Source organism: Anser cygnoides, chromosome 17 (genome assembly GCF_040182565.1).
Source record: "Anser cygnoides isolate HZ-2024a breed goose chromosome 17, Taihu_goose_T2T_genome, whole genome shotgun sequence".
Lineage (NCBI taxonomy): Eukaryota > Metazoa > Chordata > Aves > Anseriformes > Anatidae > Anser > Anser cygnoides.
This window is the reverse complement of record NC_089889.1, coordinates 13163405-13178182: the sequence shown is the minus strand read 5'-3', so window position 1 is coordinate 13178182 and position 14778 is coordinate 13163405. Positions and strand designations below refer to the sequence as shown.

At 37.7% G+C, this 14778-nt stretch overlaps 1 protein-coding gene and 1 long non-coding RNA gene across 5 annotated transcripts in view; one reads left to right on the top strand and one right to left on the bottom strand.

The window, feature by feature from the left end:
• The window catches only part of MED13L (mediator complex subunit 13L), a 191383-nt gene that overhangs the window by 144327 nt on the left and 32278 nt on the right, over window positions 1–14778 (top strand). For all 4 annotated transcript variants that reach the window (XM_066978764.1, XM_066978766.1, XM_066978767.1 and 1 more), the window contains 8 exons: window positions 841–1003; window positions 1840–1944; window positions 4409–5137; window positions 6506–6728; window positions 7441–7546; window positions 7950–8074; window positions 9506–9605; window positions 12712–12932. In XM_066978764.1, coding sequence (XP_066834865.1) covers window positions 841–1003; window positions 1840–1944; window positions 4409–5137; window positions 6506–6728; window positions 7441–7546; window positions 7950–8074; window positions 9506–9605; window positions 12712–12932 — 1772 coding nt within the window. The remainder of the gene's footprint in view (window positions 1–840; window positions 1004–1839; window positions 1945–4408; window positions 5138–6505; window positions 6729–7440; window positions 7547–7949; window positions 8075–9505; window positions 9606–12711; window positions 12933–14778) is intronic.
• On the bottom strand, window positions 5404–10141 carry LOC136786540 (uncharacterized). The gene is made up of 3 exons (XR_010825466.1): window positions 10034–10141; window positions 9018–9153; window positions 5404–5539 (listed from the first exon to the last, which is right to left on the bottom strand). It is a non-coding gene; the product is annotated as an uncharacterized lncRNA (long non-coding RNA).

The following is a 14778-nucleotide window of genomic DNA, read 5'->3' as shown; positions in this document are numbered from 1 at the left end:
AAGAGAAGCAGGAAAGTTCCGAGTGGAGGAAATAACCGTAAGCATGAAGAATGAGAGAAGATGGAGAGTTAGGCAGCTTGTGTGCAATTCTAAAAGGTGTATTTTAAAAAGTGACCTAGTAGAAATCAGCAGAACCGCATTGTTAGATGCAGCGATGTATGGCAGTGAATACTTTTAGCGTTTCATTCTTAAGGCTTTTTAATTTGAGTCAGGCAGAAGGACAGAGTGTTCTGTACACTGATTTGACCTTGTTAAAATGCGGCATATCCTTACTTAGTTTTCCATCCAGAACACAGAATACAGCGTTACTCAGCTGCCAGGCCAAATGAGCCTAAAGCTCCCTCTGCTGTTCCAGTTCGGGTTTTTAAGGATGACTGTAGTAGACTTCCGTTAATATGAACAAAAACATATTTCATAGTAGAGAAAGAAACATCTGCTTATTTATCAATAACTGATAAAGTTTCTGCATCACAGACAGACAGAAACGAAGTGTGGAATGTAAATTGGAAATTTCAGGTTATTAACTGTTGGAGTTATATTTTCACTTGTTATCTTTTCGATAATCATGCAATATTACTGAGAACCTCACATGCTACGTTGCTAGTGTGTACTAATCAGTTTTTGAACAATTTCTGTAATGTACACATCCAAATTGTAAGGTTTTACTGAAGCAAGTTTTGATTCTGATATTTCAATTCGAGCATAACTTAAAGAAATAGTGTAACACTATTCCATTCATTCCTTCATTGAGGTTTTATCTTGAGTATAAAAAAATGGTTCTTGCTTTCAAATAGTATACATAAATTATGCTCTAACATTAATTCTTAATTTGTATTCCAGGAGAAAGCGGATGCTCTCAGAGCAGTATCAGCCATTCAGCTGTACAGGAGGGGACAGTCAGTGTACACAGTCCAAAGAAATCAAGCAAGATTACTCCAAGATTTCACAATCATATGGTTCACCGTGTCTGGAAGGAATGCATTCTCAACAGGTCACAGTCCAAGTAAGGCAGTACTCCTGATTTTTTTTATTATTAATAACACATAATATGTAATTTAAATTTTAATAATTGCACCTTAGATAATGCTATTCCTGACAGACTTTTTTTGGCACTAATCAAAGCTAATGATGCAGAACAGCATTATCAAAGAAAATTTGTTACTGCATTCAGCTGAAAACTCCTAACACTATTAACATTGTATTTGCACTTGCGTATCTTAATTGTGATAGGCTTTGAGGTTAAAAATCTGTAGTAGGTGCCTTCAGCTAGATGTTTTCAGATTTAATGATTGCAGTTTCTTGCTCCAGTTTTAGTACCTAGATTACAAGTAGTGAAGAACAAAGAATATACGTTTGATATTTAGAACTCTATAGGTAATACTTGTGAAGCATTACATTACATATGCTAGACTAAAATTCCAATCGATAAGGATATGGTAAAGTATTTCTGTTAGTATTGTATGCCTTGAATTTTAAAGTCTATTCATGGCATGATGTGCCCTGAAAATCCTTATTTTTTCAGTATTTCCGTACAATTTCCTCATTGGATACATTAGAAGAATTTTCAGATGCAGTTTAAATTGCTTGGCTCTTGTATCTTGTGTACAAACTCCAGACAAAACTGTCTGTTTTAGAGCTGGTAACATCCTCCCATACAAATCAAACTGTGAGTCTCTAGGTGTACTAGAGGGAATTACTGTTAAATACAGAATTTTATTTCAAAGGTGAAGTAGAAGAAAGTAATTTATTTGAGGCTAACATGTGAATTTATGCAGGCGTATTTTTTAAGTTTTGTTTTACACAAGGTGATGATTACTAAAATAATTGTTTATTCTTCAGGAGGAGTCAAATTACAACTGCAAATTTGGAAGAGGAAGTTCCTAACAATACTGTTTCTTGGGATTTTGTGGATCCAGTCCAAAGAGTCAGTTGTTCTTGTTCCAGGTGAGCTTCAAAGACAGTAAGCATTTCTCATATTGAAAGAGCATGTTCGATTCAAACAGAGGCGTGCTTTTCAAAGTGTGTTATTTTTTAGCTCCAAAACGAGGAAACTAATATCAAAACTCTGCACATCACATTCAGGTGATTAATAAGCATCTCTTGTCATTGTCCACTTGCCGCACTTTCCACCTTAAGTGGAAAAATGATCTCAGACTACAGAGTGGGGACTAGAATCACTCAAACATTTCTCATTTGTAATGAGCTCATCCTTCAGGCTTTTCAAATAGAAACACTGATCCTGCCATGCTGAATAAATCCTTTGGTATCTTGTTGTTTGGTTTGGGGTTTTTTGGTTTTGTTTGTTTTACTACTACAAGAAGGATCTGTGCTGGAACAGTCAATGCAGTGGCCAGTGATGTGGCTGAAATGATTCTCTGCTTTTTGGCTGGTTTAGGCATAGCTGTTTTGTTTTTATTGTTCTTCTTTTAATAGCAGGGCAAGCTTGAGAATAACGCTGTAGTTAGTGATATTAAAATTAATGTATTGTCTCACCGAATCTTTAAATGTGTTACCTGCCACAGCAGTCTCTGTAGAGCTTCCTGTATAGATTTGGCTGTCAGAGAAATTTAGGAATATAGCATTCTCCGGATCTCTGAAGGTTTGTTGTTTAGAAATTTCCATTGTACAAAATGAAATGAAGCACGATTGTGTCCTTGTACCTTTTGTGTTTGACTTCTCATGAAGCAGGTTCTTTTTTGTGTATTTAGAAGAAGAGATAAAGGGATGCAATGGAACTGTGTGTCATGCAGAGGGCAGAGTGTTCGGTCTGGACAGACTGTGATGTATTCTAAGTGAAAGCGTTGCTCTTCTGCAGCCTTGCTCTTTACTCTTGATTATTTATTGGCTGTATATATGCTTAAGAATGTGGAACCGATAAATTTTTCATCGAGATACCAAGCGTTTTCTGTAGAAAACTGAAGTCCAGACTTCCCTGGAAAGCTTGGGGAACCAGTAATGGAAGCCTGAATCTATAGATAGGTTCAGCTGCATTTCACACTGTTTCTTAACACCTCCACTGATGACTACATCATGCTGAAGGTAGTAAATACAGCTACAGGGAAATCTAAACATTATGTTTGAGGTGAAGGAGGAACCGGATTTCAAACAGCAATAAATGTGTGCCATGCAGTTCTCTGTATAGCTGCAGAAGCTGGACAGCTACGGTCATATGAATATAATTGTTTAGTCATCACATGTGCCCGTGTAGTGTATAAATGCAAGCATAAATATGAAGATACGATCTTAAATATGGAGCCCTAAAGCATCGTCAGATAGCAGCAAATTCAATCTTCTGTAGACCAGCTTTGTGTGTAGAGTAACAGACCATCTAAAAAAATTTTCCGGGGTCATTGAGTTCTGGGGTCACATTCATGTGGCGAATGATAGAGAAATCAGCTCAAGGAAATGCTGTAAGCACGTGCTTAAGGCAAATCTTCGGTTACTAGGGCATTAGGTCTGCATTATGGGTGATTGCATCTAAGGACCACCTATGGTACAGAGAACTTGTAACATTTCCTGTTAACACAAAGAAAACAAACACAAATAAAGTCAGGACAATACCACAGAACATAGATAACCATCTGAGGAAACAGGAAAAAGATGTAGTACAAGTAGTTGTGCTTTGTACAATTTGACAGCCACTGTGTACTGTAAAACCTGGATGTTTTCATAACTAAGTCATAAAAGCAGATTTTTTTTCAGTCTACTAGTCTACCTTATTTGAAAGAATGTAGTTTATCTCATCTTTGTGAATAAGAAGCATATTACATGTTTTGAAGGTGTTTTTTTTCTTTACTAGATATTGCAGTTTATAAACAAAAATAGGGATGGAGTGATTTATGTTTCCTTCATATGTATGTGTGTGTATATATATATGTATATATATATATATATTTGACCAGTTATACTTACTTATTTAACGTGACCTGGAGGAAACTGACATGAACACTCTGCTGCGTATTGCATCCGTGGACTAAAACAATTCAGATCTGTATCTTTTGTAACAGATGCTCAACAGAGTACAAGAGCAGTGGTGTAGTTCCACAGCAGTCGTTTTACTGAAAGGCTCTCTTTCTTCAGGGTAATGAAAACAGTAGCCTGATTTTTATTTTATTTTTGTCATTACGTTCCGATCTGAGCAGTACTGAGCTTTTGTAAACATTAAATCTTCTTTGCTTCAAATTCTAGTTTCTGGAGACTGTCATTCTCCATTTTATAGGTCAGAGATGCCACAGCCAAGTTGGGTTGAACAGCCTGGTGCAGATCATGTGACTTTTCCAAAATCTGTTAAAAGATCAGGAATAGATCCAGATTCTTGATGCTATCCTTTTTTTTTTTTTTTTTTCTTCCCATTAGATCAGATAACTGTATAAACCATGAACTGAATTGCTTTTGTCTCTGTTTTCAGGCACAAGGTTTTCAAACAGCGTTGTGCTGCTGGTTCCAGCCGTCCCCCAACGATAAATCAACCAGGATTCAGTGTGGGAACATCGTCGTCATCGTCGTTGCCACCTCCCGCCTCTTCAAAGCACAAAACAACAGAAAGACAGGAAAAAGGAGATAAACTGCAAAAAAGGCCCATGATGCCATTTCACCATCGGCCCTCTGTGACTGAAGAGCTGTGCATGGAGCAGGACACGTCAGGGCAGAAACTGGGATTAGCAGGAATGGATCCCTCTTTAGAAGTCCCTAATTCCAGAAAGTACGAGAAGCCGCTATCTATACCTGCTAGAAATCCAAGCAAGCAAATTAATATGAATCCTATGGATTCACCCCATTCCCCTACTTCCCCTCTGCCTCCTACACTTAGCCCCCAGCCAAGAGGTCAGGAAGCAGAGAACCTGGACCCTCCTTCCGTACCTGTAAACCCAGCACTCTACGGCAGTGGGCTGGAGCTCCAGCCGTTGCCCAGCTTAGAAGATAGGACAGTTCTTGTTGGACCGAGGTTACCTCTGATGGCAGAGGTCAGTGAGACAGCATTATATTGTGGGTTAATTCAGAACAATGAGTCACTAGATATGTGGAGGACCTATAGCGTCCCCCCGAGCGATGATCCAGAATTCAGGCCACCGGATCTTCCATGTGAGAGGTATGATTCCAAGATGGAAGTCAACTCGGACAGCACTGCACTGAAAAGGTAAGAGTGAAGATTGGTCTGAATGCTGGTTTTATTACATTAAACAACGATGAAACTCTGCTTTCAGTTGTAAGCATGCAATTCACTTGTGATATCAAAAGCGTAGGGATGAGGAGGGTGTAGAAGACGGGACCTCTCCCTGCTAATTTTGTGTGACAGTGATGTTTGGTAGGAAAATAACCAATGTAGAGAGGTTTTTAATAGCAGTTTTCTCATCTGATTTCTTTGCTCCCAAATAAAAGTTCTGCAACAGGTAGAAGGCTTCACTGTAGCATCAAAGGCAACATGTGCTGGAGTTAACGTTAAGTACTCAAGTAGAATTGTGCTGTTGTAATACGCGTTGTTTTTTCATATCTGGCCTTCTGTTGGGCATTGGAACAACTGAGGAATCTTTTTTGTAACCTATATCAAAATAATTGAGCAAATGGAAGAGAGTTAATAAGCTTATAAAAACAAAATCTGTGCTCAGTTCTGCAACTTTACAGCAATATACATGTTTGGTTTCAGCTAGTGAGGTGCTGTTTCTGGCACTGGAGAGGCACTTCAGCGTGGTTTCTGCAATTGTGTGGTTTTAAAATTGCACTGTACCACACGCTTTCTAGAAGTAGCAGCTGATACTTTATTATGGAATGAGCCTGCTTTTTTGTAATGGCATCAGTACTGCGAAGCCAGGATAGGACCTTTACTGTTAGCTTCAGCCTCTGTGGTATTGAAACTGCAAACACTGTCAGACTACTTTGTCTACAGAGAAATTAGTAAAATCTGATCTCTTAGAAATGCTGCAGCTTCTAATACGTAGTGTCTTCTTCACTAAGGAATGTGAACTACCTAATGTTACAGAGTTTTCAGCTTTTTTATGTTTCCTTTTATGCAAAGATATTTCATATCAACTGTAGCCTGAGTATCTGAACTAATTACATGCAGGCTGAGTTTTGCATTCTGACAATGCATAGAAAAAATGCACCAAAGAGTAGTTAATGAAAATGACTAAGCTAGAATTAATTGAAGAACACTTTTTTAGTTATGACAGTATCAGTTTTGATAATTACTGTGGAACTTGCTAGGCTGAAAAGGTTATATGTACGTACTTCAAAGAATATTGATTTAGTGACAAGTTTCACTCTTTTCTCGTTGTCCCATAGTAGAAGTTCCTATTACAGTGGGGTGTTTGATACTAAGTGTAGGCAAATGCATCCTTTATTTGAGGAAACATGTATTTCTGTTATATCAAAAAGGATGGAGTGAGACATGGGCTGTATTTTTGTGTGACAGCTACAGATCTTAAGAGCTGTTGTTTTTCTCTGCTGCGAAAGGTATGCTTGGTTTGTTTCATAGTGGCATTGTTTGCTTGTTTATTTTTACTTCCAGGCTCTTAGCACAACCTAATAAACGGTTTAAAATTTTGGAAGAACAGAAACCAGTGCAGACACTGAACTATCTTGATCCCTTGCCTCTAATACAACAACCAGGAGAAGGCTTGGGAGATGCTAGTGACCCTTACACTTTTGAAGATGGTGACATAAAGTACAGCTTCACTGGCAATAAAAAATGCAAACTTGGGGCGGAAAAAGATCCTTTGAAAAAGAACAAGGTAACATAAATCCAGAGTTTTTATCATTAATGTTCTCGCTGGGGTGGTAGTACCGTAGCACACTATTTGCTCTACAGCTCTCAGGAAGACACAAACCTGTTACACAGGGCATGCTCAGAGGGATTTTCTTGCACAGGCACACAGGAAAAAGGTTCGTTTCAGTGTGGTGTTTTGGAACCAGCATTTGCTGGCATCCCTCTGAACCCGTTTCTAGACGAAAACACTGCTGTTGCAAGGAACGCCTACTCTTTATGTATATTTGGCTTGACCACTGCATGTTCCAGATTTAAGCCAAGAAATAAAATATTTCAAGCCTTATATTCGCTTGTAGAGACAAAAGGATTTGCTGGGCATTTTTCTTACTTTCTTGAGCTTGAAATATCACCTCACCACAATGAAATTTGCACTTAAAATTCTAGATGTGTTTTGTGAAGAAATTAAGGTGGCTAATGTTCTGTACTGCCTATTGAAGTTATCTGATGTGTGTGGAATCCTTTGTAAATCATATACTATGTTACTTCATGTTTTTCCTGATACTAAGACAAGCAGCAGACAATTGTGTTCTGTTCCCTTCTTAAAATGTTTTGTACTTCTCAAAACATTGAATCAAAAGCCCTGAATTTAGCTTGACATAGGAAAGCCAATAATACAGCAGTCAGTCTTATATAGATTGAATTCATATCCATTAAAAATTCTTGGATTTTTTGTATAGTCAGAAGATGGAATTGGAACCAAGGAAATCCCCACAACAGGTCATTCTACACCAGTTCCTGATGGAAAAGATGCCATGTCTATTTTCAGTTCTGCACCTAAGACTGGTGAGTAAAATCTCTTTAATTCATTCTGCAAAGCAAAAATACTCAAAGCTACACAATAAAATCCCGAAGAAAAAAAACGTATACTGAACACTGTACTATAACATGAAAGTTACAGACAGCTTCTGATATGGAGCTTGATTCTGTTTGTTCTTCTTAGAACAACATACATATTTTTTTAAATATTAAAGTTTAGCAGTAGCTATCTTTGTTCTTTCCCAATCACCTTTGCTTAAAACTTGACTGCAAAGCTATTTCTAGTCTACATCGTAGAAAAGGGACCTCAGTGATCCTTGCTTCTTCCCTGTTTAGAGTGAGAAGTATAATTGGAAAAAAAAAAAAGGCAATTTTGTGGTTTTTAAGTTTGCTGCTATTTTTCATCTATTTTTTCCATTCTTTTTGATAGATACCCGGCAAGACAATGCTGCAAGCCGAGTAGGCTCTAGTAGCCTCACACAGGTGACAGATCTGGCACCGTCACTTCATGATCTAGACAATATATTTGATAATTCAGATGAAGATGAGCTTGGTGTAAGTCTTTGATTGAGTGTTCTGTGAATTTAAACCCTGTCAAATGGAAAAAAAAAATCAGAAGAAAGATGCTGTAATTGTAGTGGGGAGCAGTTATCTCTTAATAGATAGGAGGGACAGTTTCCAGGGCAGGCTTGTTTTTTAACCAGGAATAACTGAAAGCAAATAGACGTATCCTTTAAGGAGATCTGCAAAAGAGAGAAATCATCACTGTGTACAGTTCGGGAATATTAGAGTATCAGTTAGGTAATGTCAAAGCTTGTGTCATCTCACATTTTTTTGGTCATGAAGAGAACCTGTATACTGTGAGGAAAATCAACTAACTTGCTGTCTCAGTCATTGCAGAGACAGGCTGTAAGAGTAATTCCTCAGGTAAAGCAATGCAGTTGCCTTTTGAGTGCATTAGATCTAGTTGAGTGTCTTTAGTTTAGTGTCAGTAGTTTGTGTTTCTGAGAGCTGTGGGAAAGATTTTAGTTTCATTGACTGATGATTTGTTCTTTTACCGTGTTTGAGAAGCTGCACAAAGGAAAAATAAATCCAAATTTATTTAAGTAATTCTTGGAAGCATGTTTCTTTATATGTCTATGAGCAGTTTATTCTGTGCAAAGACGACAAATCAGGAAATACACAAGGAAAAACTGATTTACATTGATAACCGGGGGGGGGGGGGGGAGGGGGGGGAACAACCACAAGACTCATCGAAATTTGAATAATTACTCTTTTTAAGCTTAATAGCCATATTGTTACAAAAGGTGATCCTAAGCTGACTGATGATAGATAATATGGCTTAAAACTGTAATTCCTGGTTCTTGGCAGTACTTTTCAAGTACGCCACTTTATTTACTGTTTCTCCCTGTTCTGTGGTTTCACAAAAACTGCACTTAAGATGTCACCGTTAATATACCAATCTACCAGAGAAATATTTTGTCAAAAAAAAAATTACCTTTTTCTATTAAGTTGGCTTGGGTGAACCTCACGTTCTTCCTGCCTTAAAACTTGCGATGTGTTCACCTGTACCCTGTAGACTCTGTTGATGGCATTCTTACTCTTAGTGACATACCCTCAGTATTACCTCAGTTCTTCGTATTTAGAGTAGTCCAAACATGGAAAAAAGAGTAGTCACATGAATTTCAAGCTCAGTGTTTGTGATTATGATTTGTGTATATACAGATACATTTGTGTGTTTCTATGTGTCTATGTGTGTGTGTACAAACACAAATACTTCAGAGACTTTTTTTGGATTTAGAATTGAAAGAGGGTGAAAAAGAGATCCAAATTCCATAGTGGGGCAGGATGGGAGAGTAGAAAAGTACAGTTTGTGTTCTTGTGTTTTTGTGAATTTCATTAAGAGTGTTTTAAGAATTTTTAATAGCTTGTGAATTTTAATATTTCATATGTTTTTAATATGGTATGTAATTATTCTGCTTTTAGGCTGTATCACCAGCTCTTCGGTCATCAAAAATGCCTGCAGTAGGGTCTGAGGAACGCCCCGTAGGGAAGGATGGTAGAACAGCAGTACCTTACCCACCAAGTAAGTAGCAACAAGTGATCACCGCTTTGTTGACAGTCAGAATCTCCTTATAGTGACCACACTCCCTCTTTTGTAGGAGGTTTGTAATGTCACTTTTTCAGAACTATGAGCTAGTGTGCTTATTTTGTGCTGTAATTGCTAGATGCCAGTATTAAAAGAGGATAAGCGTATTTTAATGAAAACAGCGGATGGTAATACAGACATACATTTTTAATATGCCTACAGAGATTTAAAAAGCTCTGCTTCTGACACTGTTGTCTTGGAATAGAAGCACAGAAGGGAGTTGTTAAAAATGTTCATTTGGAAGCTAGCCCTGTATCCTCAGTTCGGTGTTTAAACTCATTTAGTCACTTACACCATTACCATATGCATTTTTAAGTATAAATCTTTTGTTACATGTCTGTTCAGGATTTAAAGCTGTGACTTACCAATTGGCCATTATGGTGCAACTGTCTTGGTAGAAAACTGCATTCAACGTGTGATGAATTCAGACTAAAATCGCTTTCAGGATTTAATCTAGGTGTGGAAGAATCTAGAATACAACGGAATAGAAGTACTAGCTTCTAATTTAAGACACGTCATAAACCTCTTACAAATGCTCATGGTAGAAGTGATGCTTGTGCAGGCACTACGCGTGTAATACAAAGAAGGGTATAGAAGCGCAGGAAATTTAGAAATAAAACAGTACACTGAAAATGTATTAAGCAAATTAAAACAATAGGGCTTTTTTTGTAAGGACTGTGCCAGCAAATATTGGGAATGATAACTTTTACTCTCTGGGATGTATAGGTTTTCTTGCATTATTTATGTAGGTGGTATTTCTCCTGAGAGTTGTGTGTATGTATTTGTGTTAGCGTGTGTGTGAGGAAGAAGGTGAGAATTTTTTATGTGATACTAACCGATCAGGTTGTGAATTACAAATTACTTTGTGGTGAGAAGTAAGAATACTTGATTTTTGTAGCTGCTATAAGCAGAAATCAAATCTCTCTGCAAATCATTCTTTAATGCCTTCTCATTAACTTTAGCTGGTAATGAGGACAAATTGAGGGGAAAAAAATACAGTGTGAAGGAGATGAGTCAGAGTTTTATGGACCCATAAAAGCTGGGCTGATTTACTCAAATGTAGAAGTCTGAAGTATACAGAGATTGAATTTTGACAGGTTTAGTTGATCCATAGCTTTTTTAAATATGCAAAGCTTTTTCAAGCATAACACATATGAAAATGAATAATGATAGCCTGTTGCTATAGGGTTGGGGGATTTTTGTAATTAAACTTTTTTTTATGGCTCTGCATTGCAGAATTTTGCTAACTGGGGCTTGAATGTGAGCAAGCTATATAGTATAGAGCTGTATGAAGTAAGATAGACTCCACTTCTGTTTTGTAGCCATCTCCCCTTGACACCAGCTGTTGAGGCATAACAGTATCTGCAGGGAACCGAAACACCTTATACATCATAGTAAAGTCCTACTGACTGTGCTGCATTTTAACCTTCTTTCCTGTCCCCTTTCTCTACTTTCTAAAGCACCCATCTCTTTGAAAAACAGAGGCAGTACTTAATCCCAGTGGCATCCTGAAGATTGCACTTCATACTAGCATTGCCAGTTATTTACTCTGCTACTTCAGGTTGTGCAAGACTTGGGTTCAGCTTTGACTGTTGTAATCACCAGAACTCTATTTTGGGAGGACTTCACTTGTTCAAATTGATTAATTTTGTCTAAAGAATTAAATAGGAGACAGAAGGTCTGTGCACAAAAAAGAACAAAATTCATGTTTTGGCTTTGTTAAGGTAGAGTGGAGAAAGAACTTTAGGTTGCACCATCCTACAAAAACGTACTGTTTGCTCTTTGTGTGTATGTACTCATAAACTATATATGATTTTAATTCCATTGCTTATTTCCTTCCTCTCCAATTAGTTTTTGAGACTTGTACTGTTTCACCAGTTTTGATTTCCACAGCTCAGTGTTTTCCAAGTCAGAAATGGATCTCTATTTATTAATAAATTTTCCATAATCCTTAGACTGCATACAAGTATGTCCTTGTGTCCTATCAGCTGTGGCTGGATGGTATGTATAGGTATGGAAAAGGAACTGGGCATTTAGTCTATCAAAAACAGTATTTCAGAAGAGACACCTATGGGAATTTACCCTGCTCTAATTTGAGTGTTTTAGCAATGAATTCACCAGAGTGATTGTTATGTCCAGAGAATAACTGTCCTAATTCAAGTAAGGAAAAGATAGCACGTGTTCTGAATTTTAAGCAAAATAAATATGGAAGCTGGTAGCTGGAGGGAGAAAGAATGTAGCTGGCAGAAAATACAGGATTTTGTTCTGACTTCGGTTTGATTATACAGACTACATAACATTTTATTAAGCATTTCAGTTTTGTGGTTTTTTTGTTTGTTTGTTTTTTAATTAAAAATACGTGATGGAGGATTACAGTGTGTTAATATAGCAAGAGGAAATTTAGGGATTTTCCTGGCTTAATGTCTTGTGATGCAAAATCATAATTTTGCAGCTTTCTCTGAGAACTGACACTTTTGGATGTCTGGCAGGCTGATTCCTAAGCAAAATCACCCATGTTTGTGTTAGCAACGGTAGCCTGTCTTTTTGTCAGGAGTTACGTTGCTATGGACCAAATGAGGCTGCAATGACTGCATGTCAGTGGAAAAATGGAGCTAAGTGCACACTAATTCCAAAAGTTTTTGCTTTAGGATTTGGTGTCAGCTCTAAAAAAGGGAAGAAACTATTTTGTATCTCCTTAGTAACAGCTGCTGGGATGAACTTTCCATTAGTGTCAATTAATCTCTTCTATTAAGATTTTTTTGGTTAAAATTTGTATATTTCAAGTTGTGTATCTACCAGTTTGCTGTTTCTGCTGAACAATAAGTTTGGAAGGTGTCCCTAGGAGTTTTTGAAATGTATCCCTCGAAGTTAACTTTTAGTCTAGAGTTCTACTGGCATCGGACCTGTAGTAAGTCTGTAGAATCTTTATGAAGTTTTAGCTGACAAAATAAGAGCTCGTACTGAGTCGTCTCCTTTGTTATATTGGACTTCCATGAGAATTTATGTTTGAATGAATAACGGTGCATTATTTCATCGTATTCAGCTGTGGCAGATCTCCAAAGGATGTTCCCAACACCACCTTCTTTAGAACAACACCCTGCCTTCTCCCCGGTAATGAGTTATAAAGATGGAATAAGTTCAGAGACTGTGACCACCTTGGGAATGATGGAAAGTCCCATGGTCAGCATGGTTCCAACACAGCTTGCTGAATTCAAAATGGAGGTGGAAGATGGATTAGGTAGCCCTAAACCTGAAGAAATTAAGGTAACAAGCTGCACATGTGGTGTTCTCATCATCTCACCTGTGTATGTTTTGATTTTATAAGCAAGTTACTTGTAGCGTGCCTGGCAGACTACTTTAACAATTGTGAATGAGATCAATATAAAGTTTGTATTGGTCTTTAGTTGGAAAAAAAATCTTCTCTAGTAAAAGAGCTTTTAATTGTTTCTCTGATTTTAACTGTAGGCATTTTTCTTCTCATATGATAGGTATAATTTTATGTTTGTAATGTTTTTGGGCGCTATCAGGAAACAAAGAGTATTGTATGTGAAATGAGCCCTCTGCCTAACAGAAAGAATGAACGTATTTGAAAAACATGGTACTTGTGACTATGTGGCTTTTAAATGATTTATTTCTTCAGATAATTTTTCTGTAGCACCTTTTATGTATAACCACTCCTTGCTGCCAGTCTCTGGGGATGCAGCTAGGATAAAATCATGCATGTAGAAAGGCTGCCTTTTTCTCTCTGAAATGTTGCCTTTTTTGGTTAGGGTTGAAAATCACTGAGAAAGCCCAGGGGTTGAACTTGCTCTGTTTCTTCTTCAGCTGATGTTACTTCACAAGTTTTAAGGCCAGATGGGACCATTCTTATCTGACTTTCTGTATAACACAGGTCAGGTAATGTCACATAGTTACTCCTCTATTGAGTCCTATAGTATATCTGAGTAAAGAAGTATTTTTAAATGGGGACTCTGCTACTGGGTACTAGTACTCACCTCCCCTGCTTTACATATCCAGATGTATCCATTTTTCCATAGCATCACATAAAAAGACTTAACATAAGCACCCAGTCTACATTGATCTGTATTTCATTGTTCCATCTTTAGCCCAGGTTAACAGGTAGGTTACAGTCATTCTGCCTGATTGTGTACATGCTGCATTACTTAACTTGTTTGGCCAATTTTTGTCACTTTTGTCGGAAGTTATCTTTATCATATTTCCATGTGTATAGCTTGAGGGATTTTTGAATTTAAAAATGCACGTTTCCTTTTTCTGCAGCAGTGCAAACTTGTTTGTACACAGGTAATTAATAGACAGATATACACAAGAACTCTGTCTTCCTGGTATTCCCTAACCTTTGATTTTGTAGCCCAAATCCTCTCCTTCTGGCCCACCCTTTCCTTAATCTGCCACAGCCTGTTCCTTTTATTTTAGCAGCCATTTCTTTCCCCTACACCACCTACCTCCCTTTCATTTTGTGCTCCTAGGAATTAGCTGAGGGCTTATTTTTAATTATCCGCACTGCTGAGTGAGCTGTGCACATAAAGAACTTGCAGTTGCATGGACAAGAAGTGGCTATAACTCAATATGGGAATACTGATATATAATCTTGCCTAAGTGTAAATGATTTAGTCAGCTATGAATGAGTAAATTTTCCTGCTAGGCAGTATTGGTGTAACTCAAGGCAGACTGAAAGTAAAGTACAGGCGAGCCATGGGGGGACTTTCTCTGTAAGAGCATTCAGGTACCTCCATGGGAGGAGGTAGGACAGATGGTTGCATTCGAAGATTACAGCTCCATATAATGATAAATTGTGTCTAGTCAGATCCAGGAGTTACCAGCTCACACAAACAATGCCGTTGAGAAAGAGAAACTTTGCAGAAGTGTAAGGAAGTGAGTTAGCAGTGGCCCCCTTCTGACGAGTTACCCACCTGGAAAATCAGGCACTTAGCAAGTCTGCTGTGTTATTGCAAGACCTCTTCTTCCTTCTCTCCTAGCTTGGTAACTTGAAGGCATGATGAGAAAAGGCATCTTCTCAAAGGCTTTACTGATGTACAATTGTCCACTCTCTTTGCATAGTTTGTGTGTCTATCAATTTGGATATCATTAT